Here is a 16,615-nt window from a genome sequence, read left to right as displayed (position 1 = left end):
GATAATATAACCACTACGACTTTTTTAAAGCTGCCATCACACCTGAGCATCATACCATAACTATTTTTCAGTAAAGAGACAAACATCAACAATTAAACGTTTCATTTGAGGTTCCGTTAGTGTTTAAGTATTGCCATGTTTACGGCGATGGCAATACTTACATACTAACATGGCTAAAAGCACTTCCAGAAATTAATTAATATAGATTGCATTAGCTTGGTAAGTGTTTAAATTTTAATTTAATAAGCTTAGTTAAAAAAGACACATACTACATATTATTTCCAAGAGGTTTGTATCCTCATTTGCTAAATGTTAATTTAATTGTCATTACTCGTGTGGTCGTTCAGACTAATTTTTAGAATTACTTTTTTTCGGGTAGCATTGTATCATTTAAAAAGTTTTAATTTATTATAACTCTCCTCTTTTACCATTAAAATTGCCAACTAAAATAAATAATTAAAATAGAAGCACGTTTACACTTCCCTATTCGCAGTCGTTGACCATAGACAACATAAACTCGCACGACGGACAACAACTTAAAATTTCTCCCCCATCCCGAGGCAGATTTCGTCCCGTCAAGCGTGGCTAATCAAGGTACCAAAAGGTGAGGTTTCTAATGATTAAATCGTAATTTATTTCGTTAAATGCCCATATTTACAACCACATCAATAGTAAAACTAATCGCTAGTAACTTCATTAGTGTGATGATCTAATTGAAACTCGTAATCTATGTACGAAAATAGAGGAATGTGCCAAACAAATCGAATGCACTTTTGATTGGGAAGCGTTGTGTTTTTTGTTTAAATTAAAACAAGTGACTGTTTTATTTATTAGTTGAAGTTTCAATTCAAGGAAAATGAGCAGCTCGGAGGAGGTATCATGGATTTCATGGTTCTGTGGGCTTCGAGGGAACGAATTCTATTGCGAGGTGAGTACACCAGTGGCCTGCCCACGAAGCTTGAAATTTATTGACATATTTAATATATTTTATTAATACATAACTATAACCTAAAATAAACTATTTAAAAACTAAATAAAATCTAAAACTAATATATTTAATTATTATTATTTTTATTCTAATATATTTTTAACTATTTTAGGTTGACGAAGACTATATAAACGATAAATTCAACTTGACGGGACTTAATGAACAAGTGCCCCATTATAGGCAATCGCTAGATATGATCCTAGATTTGGAACCTGGTGAGTACAAACTTTATTTAGATGACAAAATTAGGTTACATCAATAGGTACGAATGCTGGGCTTTACTATTTTAGAGTTAACCCTCATATCTAATTTGGATCATATTACACATTATTTTCAGTTCTGTTGTATACAAATGTCTGAACTACATTAAAATTTCTTATAGGAGTGATATCGTTTTTACAGTGTTTCTCTTGGGAAAGGATAGCTGTATTTTAGACTGGTCACTTTTAACTTTTATTTACAATATTTCTGTACAACAGAATTGGTATGTGGATACTTAATAGTGCCATCTGAAAAGCTTTCGTTACGTACAGGTACAGTTTTGTTTATAGATTTGTTTACCTGTAAATTTAGTTTGGTTGATAGCTTTGTTTGAGGGAGTACAGTTTACTTATGCTGTGTCTAATAAAGGATGATAATTTTGGCAGATGGACACCACCCAGTTTTGTATTATTTCCAGTAAAATATAATTCTGATAATGACATACTTCATTGATTGGTACCAGTGTTTTAACTGAAAATCCTCAAATTCTCCTATTGATATAAAAATTGTTTTCAGATGATGACCTTGATGATAATCCAAACCAATCTGACTTAGTTGAACAAGCTTCAGAAATACTCTATGGATTGATTCACGCACGGTACATTCTAACAAATAGGTGAGATTTCTTATTGATTTTTTATTAACTAGTGCTGCTTGTTACATAGCAAGACCACTCTTGCATCTTAAGAGTTTTTTCCAACTTAGCAGTTTGAGCTCTAAAATCTAATGAAGTTGAAGGGTCACTATAGGATAGTAGGCCATGTCTTAATGTCAAATTCAGACAAAAGTATGTTATTTCAAGTGTAATTTAAGGATTGATATATATGTTTTATCAGAATACCTTAAATTTATCATCAGGTGTTATATCAAAGCGTCACATAGATCATGAGATGACATTGATACTAAGGGTTCTGTTTTTGTTCATTCAACTTATAACATAACTTATTTATTGAGTAAAATCTTCATCATCGTCATCATTTCTACTGCTGGGACATCCTCTCTCATACACAACCATCGTGCTGCTCCAATGTGGCATAGTGGACAAAGATGATTATCACATTGTGTCAATGATAATAAATTTACTGACTTGTCTACTCGGCAAGTTGTGTTATAACTTAAATTAATTCACCCCACTTTGTGATGACCAATTAGATTAATATGTGGATCAATTTGGTTTGTCGTTAATATAATGAAACTTAAAATTAATAACAAATAATATTTTCCTTATAAAAACATCAAAAGATTTCTAAAGGTTCTATGAATTAAATTAGTGAAAATGTGTTAATCAGAGGAAATAAAATTTAGTAAAATAGAAATAACATGTCTAGAATATGCAAGGACAGCCAATTTTTTCGCAATAATAGAAAATCTAGTCTTAAAATTCAAGCACAAAATTTAAGAAAAGTTTTTAGTTTTGCATATACTTTTGGCTGGTTTACCACATTCCATAAATTAATAACAAAAAAAATGTTTTTTTTGTGTAGCATAGTAATTAATACATGTTAAATAAATGAACATACGGACCTCCTAGTATGCATCAAAGTACCTGTGTCAGGAGGCCTCACTCTTCCATAGCAACAAAGGACATTATAAAAACTGATTAAGTAGTGTGTCTTAGTGTGTGTGTGTGTGTGTGTATGATAAAAGAAATATGAAATTAAGAATGTTTATATGAGGTAATCTTCAAAAAGACTGAATTGTTTTTTAAAGGTAGAAAAATTGTTTGTCAAATACAAAACTTGTTTAATAAAATAAAAATTAATTTTAACATTATTTTTGTTTCAGAGGAATTGGCCAGATGTTAGAAAAATTCCAAGCTGGTGACTTTGGGCACTGTCCACGAGTTTACTGTGAATGCCAAACTATGCTTCCTATTGGTACGATTTTAAACTATACCAACAGTTAGATGTACTGCTACAACAGTACAACCAGAGTAGGCTCAATGCCAGTGATTTTTTAAACGCAAACAAAATTTCATATATGTTAAGTTATTTTGAATTGAGTACCAAAACTTGGGCCACCTGGTAATAAAGGAATTGTAGCTAGAGGCTTGTCAAAAATAATTATACTACAATAATTAGCATTAGCATAGCTACATTTTTTAGCATATAAAAGAATGAGGATGGACAATATTAAACTATATATCACAGTCTGAACTGGACAGATGTTCCTGTGTTCTTAACTTAAGGTTTTCTGTGTTTTAATTTTGATTACACTATTCCTCAATGAACAACAGAAAATCAAACATTAGTAGTACTTACTCACTACTATTGCATTTTTTTCACATGTTTTAATATGTTGAGCATGACAATGAAGTAAAATGAAAAAAATAATATATGTTTACCTGGAATATCAGCTACCACTATACCAAATTTTATTTAAATCCGTTTAGTAGTTTTTATGTGATGCCCGGACAGACAGACTGACAGACAATAAATAAACAAAAATTTGTTTATTCATTGTCTGTCAGTATAGAAATCTTCCAATTTTGATTTTCTTCAAATTTTAAATGTAACGTTAAGGCGTACATCAACCGTTCACCAATAGTAATCACCAAGGGTTTGTGATTTTTTTTCTATAGACATCGCGTAAATTTATTAAAAACTGAAATTGCTATTGCAGGACTGTCAGATGTGCCCGGCGAGGCGATGGTGAAGCTGTACTGTCCACGCTGCATGGACGTGTATACGCCCAAGTCCTCGCGGCACCACCACACCGACGGCGCTTTCTTCGGCACCGGCTTCCCTCACATGGTGTTCATGGTGCACCCGGAGTACCGACCCAAGCGCCCCGCCTCACAGTTTGTGCCCAGGTACTGTGGGAGGTCCTAGGTTCATGCATGTGTATATAGTATATCCATATATGTATCGAATGTACCTGTATAAGGTTTTTTTTCTTCCATTAAAGTTTGCCCTTGACTGCAATCTCGCCTGGTGGTAGGTGAAAATGGAAGTGTGCTAACCTGTTAGGGTGTCAGTTGTATTAAACCCATATCCAAATCGGTTACCCAACGCGACATCGTAATGGAACGGTAAATCGCTTAGTGGCACGTCTTTGTCAATAGAGTGGTAACTATCCACGGCCGAAGCCCACCAGACCAAAAAGAAAAAAATTCATAAATTATAAACTCCAAAACTGCCTCTGCCAGCAATCGATCCCGATACCTCCATCTTCAAACGGGAGGTCGTCAAATTTGCATAAAGCACACAGTTTTCATAGATTTCATTTCAATATCAAATACAAAGTTCCAGTGTATTGCCAATATTTAAGACTGCCGGCGTCCGCGTTTGATTTTGTTTTTAAAACTTATTTGAATTAGTCTTTCCTTGCAAGAAATAATCGGGTGCAGTTTTCGAAAAGAATTCTTTCAATTAAGTGTATTGTGTGCTCCAAAAATAACTTTTTAGGTGTAAAATATATAAAATACATAAATTTTATGTATCATTTCTGTTTTCTCAGCGTGGCAGAAGACTATTTACTGTAATTATTATTGTTGCTCTTTATTTGTACACCACATGGGTAAATAAATTGCATACAATTAACTTTATTGGCAAAATTTTGCTACTTTGGGTTACAATTATATTTTCATTATTTTGGAGATTAAAAAAATACCCATAAATAAAAAGTAATAGCCTATGTTACTTTGTGATTGATTAGCTTTCTTTTGGCGAAGAAAAGGTTAAAATCTGTCTAGTACTTTCAGAGTCCATTATGTGCAAACCAAGAAGCAAACAAAAAAACCTTTTGTGTAGATTGTGTTATTTTGAAAACCGTTCGAACCCCAGCACGCACCACTGACTTCGGAGTTTAGTGCGTTTTTAATTAATTTATAGTCGTAAAAATGTAATAGACCCGTTTTGAAATTTGTGCAAGACCATAGAATGTAACTTGGAACGAAACTGAAAGACATAATAAAATAAAAATCAATTACATACAGTGTTTTAAAAAATACGTAAATTTTTTTGTGACGTTAAATAATATGAAAGAATATATCGCCAGTATTTGTATTTGTCGTTATATAGTACGAACTCTGTTTCAACATGTTGAAAAGTGGACGAACAATCAACAGCCAGTCACGCAAATTGGTTGTGAAGTTAAAGGAATACTTTAACGAACGAACACTTCACAATACAAAATCATATCGATCAAGTACTGATACAAACTTGAACCGATTTATCGGTACTCGATACTGATCGAGTACCGATTCGTATGGTTCCATAACTAGTTACGTCGCGATGACAAATGTCAAAACGGGCCTATTACTTTTTTACGACTCAATTTAAATATAACTTTCTCTAACGGTGAAGAGAAACATCGTGTGGAAACCTGCATGCCCTAGTTCTCCATAATGTTCTCAACGGCGTGTGAAGTCTATGACCTAGTCTAGTCTGTGACCACGTCATCATCTACATCAAATCAACCGATTGACGTCTACTGCTGGACATGGGTCTTTTGGCGTTCCAAACTCCACGATTGTGGGCCACTTGTATCCAGCGGCTCCCTGCGACCCGTTTGAAGTCGACTCTCCACCTGGTTGGGGGTCGACCAACACTGCCCTGTAGTGCCCTGTTGGCCCGTAATGCGTTGATGATGATAAAGACGATGTGTTTTATCTCGCAGGTTGTACGGCTTCAAGATCCACCCGCTCGCCTACCAGATCCAACAGCAGGCGGCGGCTAACTTCAAAGCGCCGCTTCGGACGCTCTCGTACAACAACGGTAAACGTTAGCGCGCCGCGCCTGCCCTTGAGCCTTGATACAGATTCCTCTGCTGCGGGACTCAGTGAAACACCATTCCGATGTCAGTGTAGCCAACTTAGGGGTTTTCCCCCTAGAAGTAGGGTATCTATCAATCAATCGAAACTATTTTTTTTTTTTTTTTTTTTCAATAAAGCTTAGCCGTTGAAGCGTTCATAAATTTTTTTCTTTGCATTCCGTGGCAGATGGTAAAAGTTCGCGCGATGTTTTCACCGGGAAATGTTGAATGAGACCTCCTTCTAGGGTAAAAAAAGGATTTGGTGTATGAAATATGAAAATAGGTATAAATGGCAATTTTTATCTTTAAACGTGTTGATGAATGTCTATACGAAATCAAAATAGGAAAAATCACAAAATTTCATACTAACGTTTTAAAATTATTATTTTTTTGCTAACATGGTTTTGGATTTAATTTAGGGGCATAAAGGGGGAAAAGATCAAATGTTGGCGACACTGTCCGGTGTTAAGACACCCAAATTATGCCCCGTATTTACCTGGTCCTATTAATTGTTTCACGACTGATGATGGGTACTTCTTTTGAGATAAGACAACATATTCGAATACATGCCAAAACTTGCAATTTGCTTTGACTTACTTTTCTAGCTGAGTCTTTCATTAGTCGATAGGAAATAAATTTTAAGTTGGGGGAATGTTAGTTAAACAAATACCTTATTTACTGGTGAATTTAGCGACTCTTGTTGCTTATGACAATGACTGACATTCTCAATCGACTGAGTAACTGGCCAATGAAATGGGAAAGAGAAAAAAATATAACCCTTTGTCGTTATGATATGAATCCCACCATTTCGGGTGCTGCACCCATACTCTGTCCATACTCCATAAATAGATAGAATTTTCAAAAAAAAATTTTTTTTTCATTTGAACGCCCAATTTTAGAGGAAGCTTATAGCTATTTGGGATAGCTTAGGAGCCGAGCAAATGAAGTTATCTATCAGGGCTAAGCGACGCGGTTGGTAGGAGGATATTATGTTGAAAAGTGACAGAAAGTTTGGATGGGATTTATTTTATAAACGAAAGTTTTATTTAATACATTTTATACCATATCCATCAGTCGTGAAATTGAATATAAAAACTCTAGATTCACCCCTTAAACTTACGCTTTTTTATCAGTTTGGCTGAATGTGCGCCTTCTTAGGGTCATTCATTAATCGCATTACATTTTTTGAGTGTCCATAGAAAGGGTCGAAAGTTGAAAAACTGGACACAAAACTGCCATTTTATACGGATAGCGAAACGTGTCGTTTTGACAACTCCACACTAATTTAACAGATGTTCTCAGTAACTCCTGCGGTACTTTTGATAACGTTAAAATTTACAGTCGGGGTTATAATTTAAAAGCGGGAGCTGTTAGACGTATTTGATGAACGGTCCCAAATCTTTCACACTAAAGCTCCGATGAATCTGTATCAGTTTCAGATATGAAGGATCATTTGTGATGGGTGTACAGTAATACGCCGCTTTATGCGAGGGATGCGTTCCGAAACAAATCCAGTATGACGGGATGAAGTTTTATAGAGAAATAACAAACGTAATAAATAAAATTAAATTGATAGTCTTTTTGTGATAGAAACGTAACTTTTCTACTTATGAATGTATTATATGCTTAGAATTAATCTGTGAGAAAGTTTTTTTATATTGAATACCGAACACTAATAATTAGTTAAATATCACTGTCTGATTTTTTTTAAATCAATACATTAGCGTAAAGTGCGCATTTTAATAACCGCGTAATAAAGATATTCGTGGTCGCATAAAGCGGAGATATTACTGTTTTTGTATACAATTGAGAATGTGAATTGATAGGGTTTACTTAACATTATTTTCGTGCTACACTTGTTCACCAGACAGCCAGAATCACGTTCATAGTATTGAGATTAACATGTCATTTGCTAACCTGTAGATTTCATCGCCACGAGTGGCTAATGCAAATAGATGTTCGTGCCAATTTGACTGTACACATATTATAAACTAAAGAATCTTCAGCGACCTCTCGCTTGAAGTGCGGTTTGAGTGGCGGCTCTCCCGCGATTCAAGTGGGAATGTGTGCAAACCTGCCGCGGTTTGAAAAAAAACCTGACTCAATTTAAGTGGAGACTTCCCGAAATTTAAGCACGTGCCTCCCAAAGTTTGCCTGGCCATTTGGGAATCTTGAGTTTTTAATTGGCTCAAATCTTTCGGCCATTAATTACCACAGACCACCATACCAACAAAAAGAAGTACAGCAAAGCATTATAACGCTCTGGTACGAATCCGATGTAGCCGTTAGGTGTACGAGTTCCATAAACTGCCCCCTCTGGGTAACTGCATTTGTTCCATGCAAGCACCCAATTTTAGTAGTCTGGTATCGAAACATTTACCGCTACGACTTTAAAACAAAGAAAAAAATATTTGGTGCATTTTGCATTGGCGTTAAGGTGTTTCGTTGCTCGAAAACGACTTGACGATTGCCAGAGTTTTATAGTCTGCATATTTCAAGGGTACAAGTGAAACGTCAAAGTGAAATCAAACGTTATTCTGAAGAAAGTCGCATTTAATAAAAATGATTGACAGGTGTAAAACTAGTGATGTCCTTTTCCTACTGTTCCTTGTTGACAAAGGTGGCACTTCTTTTACAGTTGTCAATTGAGTTAACAACTTGCGTGCAACCGAATTGGCACCTATACAGTTCACTTTTCATTTGCTATACCGTTTTTCTAGTGTAGAGTAATGAGTAATGGTAATTTGTTGTAACAAAATAATAGTATCTTGATAATGTATCTGTTAAAGTTTAACCATAATTACTAATTCTGGCAACGGCAATATTTACAGAGCCTTGAAATACAGTCTTATATATATAGTTGAATCTTAAAAATAGGGCAGTGTACGTTTTTATTTTTATATCTGATAAATTTTAGAACTTAGGTCGGTTCTACATACGCGTTGTTTTTTTGGTGGTGACTCCTTTGGTTATTGTATGGATACCAGTAAATATAAATAAATATTATGACAACTTTTGGCCTTTTTCTTGCTTCTCCTGCATGTTAACCACTTGTCTATCCTTCCGCTAAATGCATTTTTAATAATATAACAGTTAAATACTCTGTTTGAGTAATCCGCCTTTCTTAATAATAATAACAAAACACTAGTAGAAGTTAACTAACGAGATATAAGATAACGCGTATACAGTTAGGATAATATAGGATTACGCAGATTACTTCTGACTGACTGACAAACCTAGCTTGCACCGTAGGCTTAGAAGCATATGTTGCAAGGGATTTTATTCATAGTTTGAACTTTTATATTATTATCTGTGGAAAAGGATTGCACTAAATTTACACCTGTCAATTTTGTGTACCACCGAATTAGCTCCATGTCATCTAGATTAGTAAAATAAATAGTCTGATAACTATACTATTATTATCAGGCCATTTCATTGGTTTTGATGTTTCTTCCACTCAGCATTTAAAAGGATAACAAACGTACTTAATAATAAAATAAAATATTTTTTATTTTTTGTAGCTAGAGATAATGTTTTTAACTCAAGTTACATTAGTATATTCATTTTTCTTTTTTCATTAAAAACTTGCTGTAAAATACAGTAGCTTTTAAAATGAATCATTTGTTATTATAGTAGTATAAATATGTACTATGATAACAAATTATCCTATCCTATAAAGATGGCCGATTGGCGCAGTGAAAAAATTTTTGTGTGATGAACGTGAATGTTTTTCAGTGTCTGGGTGTTTATGAGTTTGTTGTTGTTTATATAAAAACTTATATAATATATAATAAAAGTTTTTATATAAACAATAAATCATAATAATATTCGTCTGTCATCTTAGTACCCACCACACAAGCTACGCTTACTTTGGGGCTAGATGGCGATGAGTGTAGTGTCGTAGTATATTTATTTTATTTTATTTATTTATAGTGGAAGGTATACACGTATCACGAATATTAAAGTATATTATCTACATTATTTTGTCGGATGCTATATTTTTGCATATCAGTCTGGCCATATTTTAGCTCTTTTTTTTTTTAGAATGTAGCCTTAGGTAACATTTAATTAATAATCTGTGCTGTTTTCAGACCATCCGAAACGTACCTACTTGGTGTGTACAAAAAATATATTCTTGAAAGCTAATAATGGTAGAAACTTATTCTTAACACACAAACGCAATATTACGCAAATCTACACGTAGCATTTTGCGTCCTACTCGTGTACCGTGAATATTGTTTTTGTCGACCTCTTTGATCGGCAGGAGCAATTCAGGAATTTATAATTTCTGAATTTTCGCCGGTCCGCTCTGGTGGATTTATATAACGTCGGAATAGCATGCCGTATTTTAATCGCTCTGACATTTATAAGGTGCTGTCAGTAATAATGGAAACGAGAGCAAATACAATATAAACGTAATTACTCCGTTGTTATGCCACAATGTTAATGTTTTGATCTTACCTAACATTACTTAACATTTCGGTAACATACTTAAAAAGGAATGCGAAATCTTAGTATCGCAAATACTCAATTGTGTGTATTTTTGCGTAATGGACTATTCTCACATACGAATATTCTTGCATACGAATGTGTACCTATTGTTTAATATAAAACTAGCAGCTTTAACCCAAAGATACTCTCTGTTTTTTGCGTTTGTCGTTTTATACAGTAACCTAGATTACTCCTAAACCAAGATCTACTCCTAAAAGTTCCATCAAAATCGTTTCAGCTGTATCGAAGCTTAAAAAACAAAAATTATAAATTTGTTTGTTAGGGTTTTTTTTTTAAGATTTAGAAATCAAGTTCGTATAATAAATATTCAATACGCTATTTAATAAAGTAGGTATATATACCTTTACGACTAATATAATGGCATTGGCATTGTGAATTATCCATTGCGTCAGCGCTCCTCTTCTTTTACACCTACTATACCTCTAGGAAAAGACTATACTCATGTTTCGGAACATGATGAAGTGTTTAATAATTGTACTGTTTTCATTTTAATGTTGGAAAATGTTTTTTTTTTGCTACAGAGACGAAGACATCGAGTAACATTCCAAAATGATTGTAAGCCCACTGACGTGCTGCAAGCCTCAGCACAGGGCGTGACGGACTGTGGTGCTTGACTGTTTGCGATACAAGCTTAACTCTCGTACATAATATTTATTTAGATTACTGTTGGTATCCGTTGCGCTCCCAGTAGATATCACCTGTTTCATTACTAGTAAACTGCTGCTATAAATACTGTAATAAATCGGCATACTCAATTCGGTATATTAACCTCCGTAAGAGATTAGTTCGCTCACAATCGAAGCGTCGTTTTCGAGTATGGAAAAACTTGACCGAAACCGGAGTGAAATGAATCTTATTTGAATTTTATTAAAGTTCTAATTTGTCTACATCTCTTTAGCTCGGATTTTTGAGAGAACGTTTGTATAACAAAAATCAAGAGTGCATGATTTGCCACTGTAAAGCGTTCGACATAAGGTCAATTTTACTTTGGCGATACAGAGATTTATATGCGAAACACACTCGCACACGTACAGTACGTTGTTCGCATAAAGAGCGCATCTAGTGACGATATTGTTTCTCAGTACGCGATCGATTCCTTACAAATCTTTAACGAGATTGAATAGGTAGACATAGCGTAGGTAGAAATTCTAGTTCCCTCTATTCTTATTTACTAGATTATATAACGTATGGTCCCATTTTCTTATCTGAAAAAAGCAGAACAAAGCAATATTGCGTTTTAACTTTTAAGGAGTTTTTAAATTCAGAAATATCTAAATGGAATGCAACTGAGATCAATCATTAATCTAATATTTATTAGTTACTTCTGATGGTCGGCGCTAACCGAACGGCACGTAGGATCGCATGCACTTTCGTTTAGGACCTATACCTGTCATGTACAAAGTAATATATGCGCACGACAAAGGTCCTATGGGGGACAATAATATCACAGGTGGTAACTACAGTCTCTGCACGCAGTAAGGTATTTTGACATCCTTAATAACATCAGGAATCTAAATTTCACACTCTAAATTTATAATATTAAAATCTAATCCAAAATTTTCAGACGACTGATGGAACTCAGTAGTGCAATCCTTTTCCTACTTTTCTGTATAAACGAGTGTAGCACTTCAAAATTTTATCTGGCGTCTCAAGATTTTGGAGTACATTTAATGTAAGGGTTTCCTTTGCCTACTCTGCAGAGTGAGGATGGCTCTACTATCTTTATGAACTGGCATATATACATATATGTACTAGTATAATAAATTATACTAGTACATATATGTATATTCAATATTGAAATAGTATTACCTAAAGTTTGTTGCAGTCTGCGAAATGTAATGACGTAACTAGTGTGTTGTTATTATTAAAATTTAGAGTTAAGTAGGTGTCGCGCGCAATATGCTCGAGGAATATTCCAATAGTATGAAAGATTCAGAACTCAATATAGAATGAGATAAGGATGATATTTAATTATCCATTGTAGAAATGCAATTGCAAGCATGCGAGCAGCGTATGTCGTTTGGTCTGCGCTGACCAGGCGCCAGCTCCACGAGCGAGTAGGTATACCACCATGCTGTCCTTATATGGTTGGGTAGAGCCTTGTCCAGAAGGCAAAATTTGCTCGAACGTTGAATCTATAAAAGAGTTGCGAAATGCCTCTTTATTCTTTGCGGTTTCAGTGCACTGCCACAAGGAGTTTCGAGTCAGGTAAAATATCTGCGGAGCTCGATGCATATTATCGTGTAGTTTAGATTAGGGTGAGGTTCCCAACCAGTCAAACTCTATCGTGTCACACCGAACGGTTGGGAATTTTTATTTTTCCCAACGAGTCCAAGGGACAGTGTTTGTTACAACTTTTTTTTCATCACGGTCTCAAACTAGAAACACCAGTGGGACAGTGACTCAATGGGAAAAAAACCATCGAGTGTGACTCGTTAGGAACACATCACCACTATAAGCATATAAGATAAGCAGGTAAGTCGCCGATGGACAAGGTGTTTTTGGTCTTCTTAGCGCCTACCCACTGATTATGGTATAGCGTTCGCTGCAATTGCTGAATGTGTATTTTTAGTTCTGAAATTTGGTTATAACATCATTACTGACAAAATTTTCTGTTTGCATTGAGCTTGATGGTATAGCTTTACTTGTTTGTCGAGGTGGCGCATTGATCGCTTCTAATTTAATATAATTAAACAAGTTGTGTTTAAATTTTAATAAAGTTTATTTTTATGTTTTCTTTATAAGATATTTTTTAATTTATTTATTACATTGTATTTTAAACAAAATATACAATCACAATCTTACTAATACAATTAAATCGCTCGCTACCAGAAGTATTACTTTGCGGGGATATAGTTTCCTAGTGTATCTCTTAAGGTATTACTGAGTGAGGTAATATGCAGTTTCTATTGATGTTGATTGGCACAGTGAAGTTCTTAACTTGCTTTTGTGGTGCCTTAGTTACTTACTCCAAATTATTATAATTAATCAAGTTGTGTTTAAAATTCAATAAAGATAATTTTTATGTTTTCTTTATATTATTTCATTTATTACATTTGCTCTAAAACGAAATATGTTCATTGGCATTTTTACTAATTTATATAAGTACATCTATAGTAGTATCTAGTTTTGTTTGAAGTTGATTGGCAAACCAGGTTGGTAACTTGTTTTTGGAGAAAGCACTTTACTTACTTACTGCTGAATAAATATACCTAATTAAACAATTAATTACGTGTAATTAATATTTAATAACATTGTTTTTTACGTTTTAAATATTAAATCACTGCTGACACAATAATTATATCTCTATGCAAACTATTATGGTGTGGAGATACACAGTTTCGGATTTAAGTTATATTAGTTATTATAACATACCATCCTCACTGGGCTAGTGCTTGCAAAAGGTGTCTGCAAACACAGGACATAGGTATTTAGGACTTGACTAGGCTACACTGCTCAAAAGCAATTTGGCAATTACCCTTTGCCCAACATTGAAAAACAATTCTTTATAAGAAATGCTTAATTTCTCACTTTTGATCTCAAATAATATATTCACAGTCCCACTGTTATATTTTGACTAAGTTTAGCAGAAAGTACACAAGGGAAATCACTATTGATATATTGACACTTGGGAAATTTTTATAGCTTATACAAATAATATATCTTCCTAAAAAGTGATTGGATTTACAGTCATAAAAATTGTTACCTTGAGTTATTTACATTTTTTTGTGCTGATTAATACCTTTTTGCTAAAAGACAACATGTACATATAAATAACTTTATCAAAAATAAATAAAAATCAAAGAATTTATAAAAATACAACATTTTAAAAATGCAATTTTCATTGGATTTCGATAAGAGCTACATAGATAAATGTAATTCTTAATAGTCATGTGTCTAAATAAATGAATATTGAACTAAAACACTTGTGATGAAATAATTATTAATTAAAGTCTCATATTTTACATTCCACTACACTTGAATCCTGGTCTGTTACATACACACAACACACAACATCACTCTCGAAAATAGAAGTGAAATGTTTCAGGGCTCATATTATAAGTTTGTGAACTTTAAGAAGACAACATGAAACAAGTTGTTGGGACTTGGAAGATGCTGGACCCAAGAAGCACATGAACATAGATTTTGGAACTCCCAACAAAAAACATATGTCCAGCAATGGAAATCTATAGATTGTGGTGGTAATGATGATGACGATGGAATGAACTGCTTCATTACACCAGGCTGTGATGGAATCACCACTTTTTATTTTTGCTATGGCAACATTATGGCACCATTTTCAGTGAGGAAATATTTTCTGTATTATATGGTTTTATAAAAAACACCACACAAATCACATGTAGACTACAATAATAATTATGTTAAGCAGTTTCACATTTTTGTTCAGTTGTTGTGGACTATAACTAACAAAGCTTGATATAATGCCTTTACCATTGTGAATTGAAGACATGATTTAAATCTTCCGTAAACAACCTCTCAGATCCATTGACCCAAGTAAATGTGTGTGAAAATACACATTGTAGGATTGGATGGATAAAAACGAGTTTTACTGAGGAAGTAGAAACTGACAAATTTCTCTTATCAACTGAACATTATCAAGCTTATCAAACATACGGTTATGAATGGCATTTTTATTACATTTCATAAATTTAAGTGCTGCTATTTTCAAAGTTTCTGCATTGTATAGATCGGCAGCAACAAAAGTTTCAATTACATTCGCTGCACATATTTGATTACTGAGTGAATACTCAGATATCTCTCTCAGACCTTGCAGGTTGTACCGATCGCTCAGCATGAGAAGATTAAAGAAGTTATGGGAAGATATATCTTGTAATGTGCCAGTGTATATATACTCCAACATACAAAACAAATCATGTTTATCAATATCTATTAACTTCAAATAACTTTGTTGGCTCTCTGCTGTATTTTCCTTAAGCATAGCTGTGAACACATCGCTGCGTGCCTGAAGAAATACTTTATGAACATTGAACTTGTCACCTTCCTGAGATTCTATTACGAAATCAGAACCATATGGGTCATCCAACAGAGCTCTGAAATCATGCTGATCAGCTTTCTCTTTACTTGGAACATCAAATGAAACAGGTATATATAATTTTAAGTCTTTCAAGGTTTCCAAATCAATTTCTGAAAAACTGTATGTTTTTAGATAGTTCTGAGACATAGCAGGGGCCTTCTCAAACTTGTAGGTTTTTGGCATGGCAGTTAAGTATGCCAGCTTCTGTTTTTTCTTGAATGCGATAACACTGCTGTTGCTTAATGATACGTGGAAAGTACCTTCACGGCGGTTGGTAACAAATATATGTAAGAGGTACACTTTTCCAACGATTTCGACTTTGTAGTAGAACCAAAAGTGCGGTAGATCCTCGATGTAAGTGCCTCCGATGTCATACATATTCGGCCGACAACATTTTTCAAAGACGTTTTCTAGCAACAACCATTTTGCATCTCTGGTTTGACAGGGTCGATGACCAAATATTACACCACCGTCCTGCAATATCAAAAGCAATGTTTATTGGGAATTAATTTAACTTATCACCATCATAAAAGTAGTAATTACTTACCGGAAATTCAATATTCGAGTCCATCTTATTAAAATGTTATTTATTTGGCAATAGAAAAATAAGGCGATCAAGAAGTGGACTCTATGTTACGGGAGGAGGGTAAGTATTTTTTGATGTTATCACTTCGTCTTCAAGAGAGCTTCAAATCACAGACCGTAATAAATCAATAAATAAGTGAATAATTCATTATTCTGAATTGGGAAGCCATGGGCCGTTTGGCCGTACCACATTTACTCTTTGGGCCGTCGCCGTAGTGTCAAGTGTCAATGTGACAAGCTATTTTTTTCCCTTCTTTCCATAAGCAAAATAATGACATGTAAGACAATAATGACAAAACCTGGATAGCAGCTTCATTTTTGTACCTTTTGGAGTGGAGTCTTTGGGACCGTGGGGTCCGAAGGCAGCAGCTCTTTTCAAAGAATTATCGAAAAGAGTTATCGACCTTGGTCAACGAATTAGTTTGGCCTACCTCTACACTCCATAGTTTGGCCATCCA

General features: G+C 34.3%; 2 protein-coding genes across 3 annotated transcripts; one reads left to right on the top strand and one right to left on the bottom strand.

Annotated features, from left to right (window-relative positions):
* The first annotated feature begins 510 nt into the window (after positions 1-510).
* LOC120623342 (casein kinase II subunit beta) lies at positions 511-13,236 on the top strand. 2 transcript variants are annotated; one of them, XM_039889312.1, is made up of 8 exons: positions 511-604; positions 853-928; positions 1,101-1,203; positions 1,766-1,865; positions 3,035-3,126; positions 3,872-4,061; positions 5,870-5,967; positions 11,038-13,236. In XM_039889312.1, exons 2-8 carry the CDS (start codon positions 857-859, stop codon positions 11,067-11,069), a joined length of 687 nt encoding a protein of 228 aa, XP_039745246.1. In that variant the 5' UTR covers positions 511-604; positions 853-856; the 3' UTR covers positions 11,070-13,236. The 2 variants fall into 2 exon arrangements, with proteins under 2 accessions (XP_039745246.1, XP_039745247.1); XM_039889313.1 differs by having other exon boundaries at positions 512-604; positions 835-928.
* An 884-nt stretch (positions 13,237-14,120) lies between these two features.
* LOC120623341 (BTB and MATH domain-containing protein 43-like) lies at positions 14,121-16,355 on the bottom strand. The gene is made up of 2 exons (XM_039889311.1): positions 16,120-16,355; positions 14,121-16,046 (listed from the first exon to the last, which is right to left on the bottom strand). The coding sequence occupies exons 1-2, from the start codon at positions 16,141-16,143 to the stop codon at positions 15,084-15,086; spliced, it is 987 nt and encodes a 328-aa protein (XP_039745245.1). The 5' UTR covers positions 16,144-16,355; the 3' UTR covers positions 14,121-15,083.
* Between the last annotated feature and the right edge of the window lie 260 nt (positions 16,356-16,615).

Source organism: Pararge aegeria, chromosome 4 (assembly GCF_905163445.1).
Source record: "Pararge aegeria chromosome 4, ilParAegt1.1, whole genome shotgun sequence".
NCBI classification, from domain to species: domain Eukaryota; kingdom Metazoa; phylum Arthropoda; class Insecta; order Lepidoptera; family Nymphalidae; genus Pararge; species Pararge aegeria.
The sequence above is the reverse complement of the archived record's forward strand: the minus strand, read 5'-3'. Positions and strand labels throughout refer to the sequence as shown.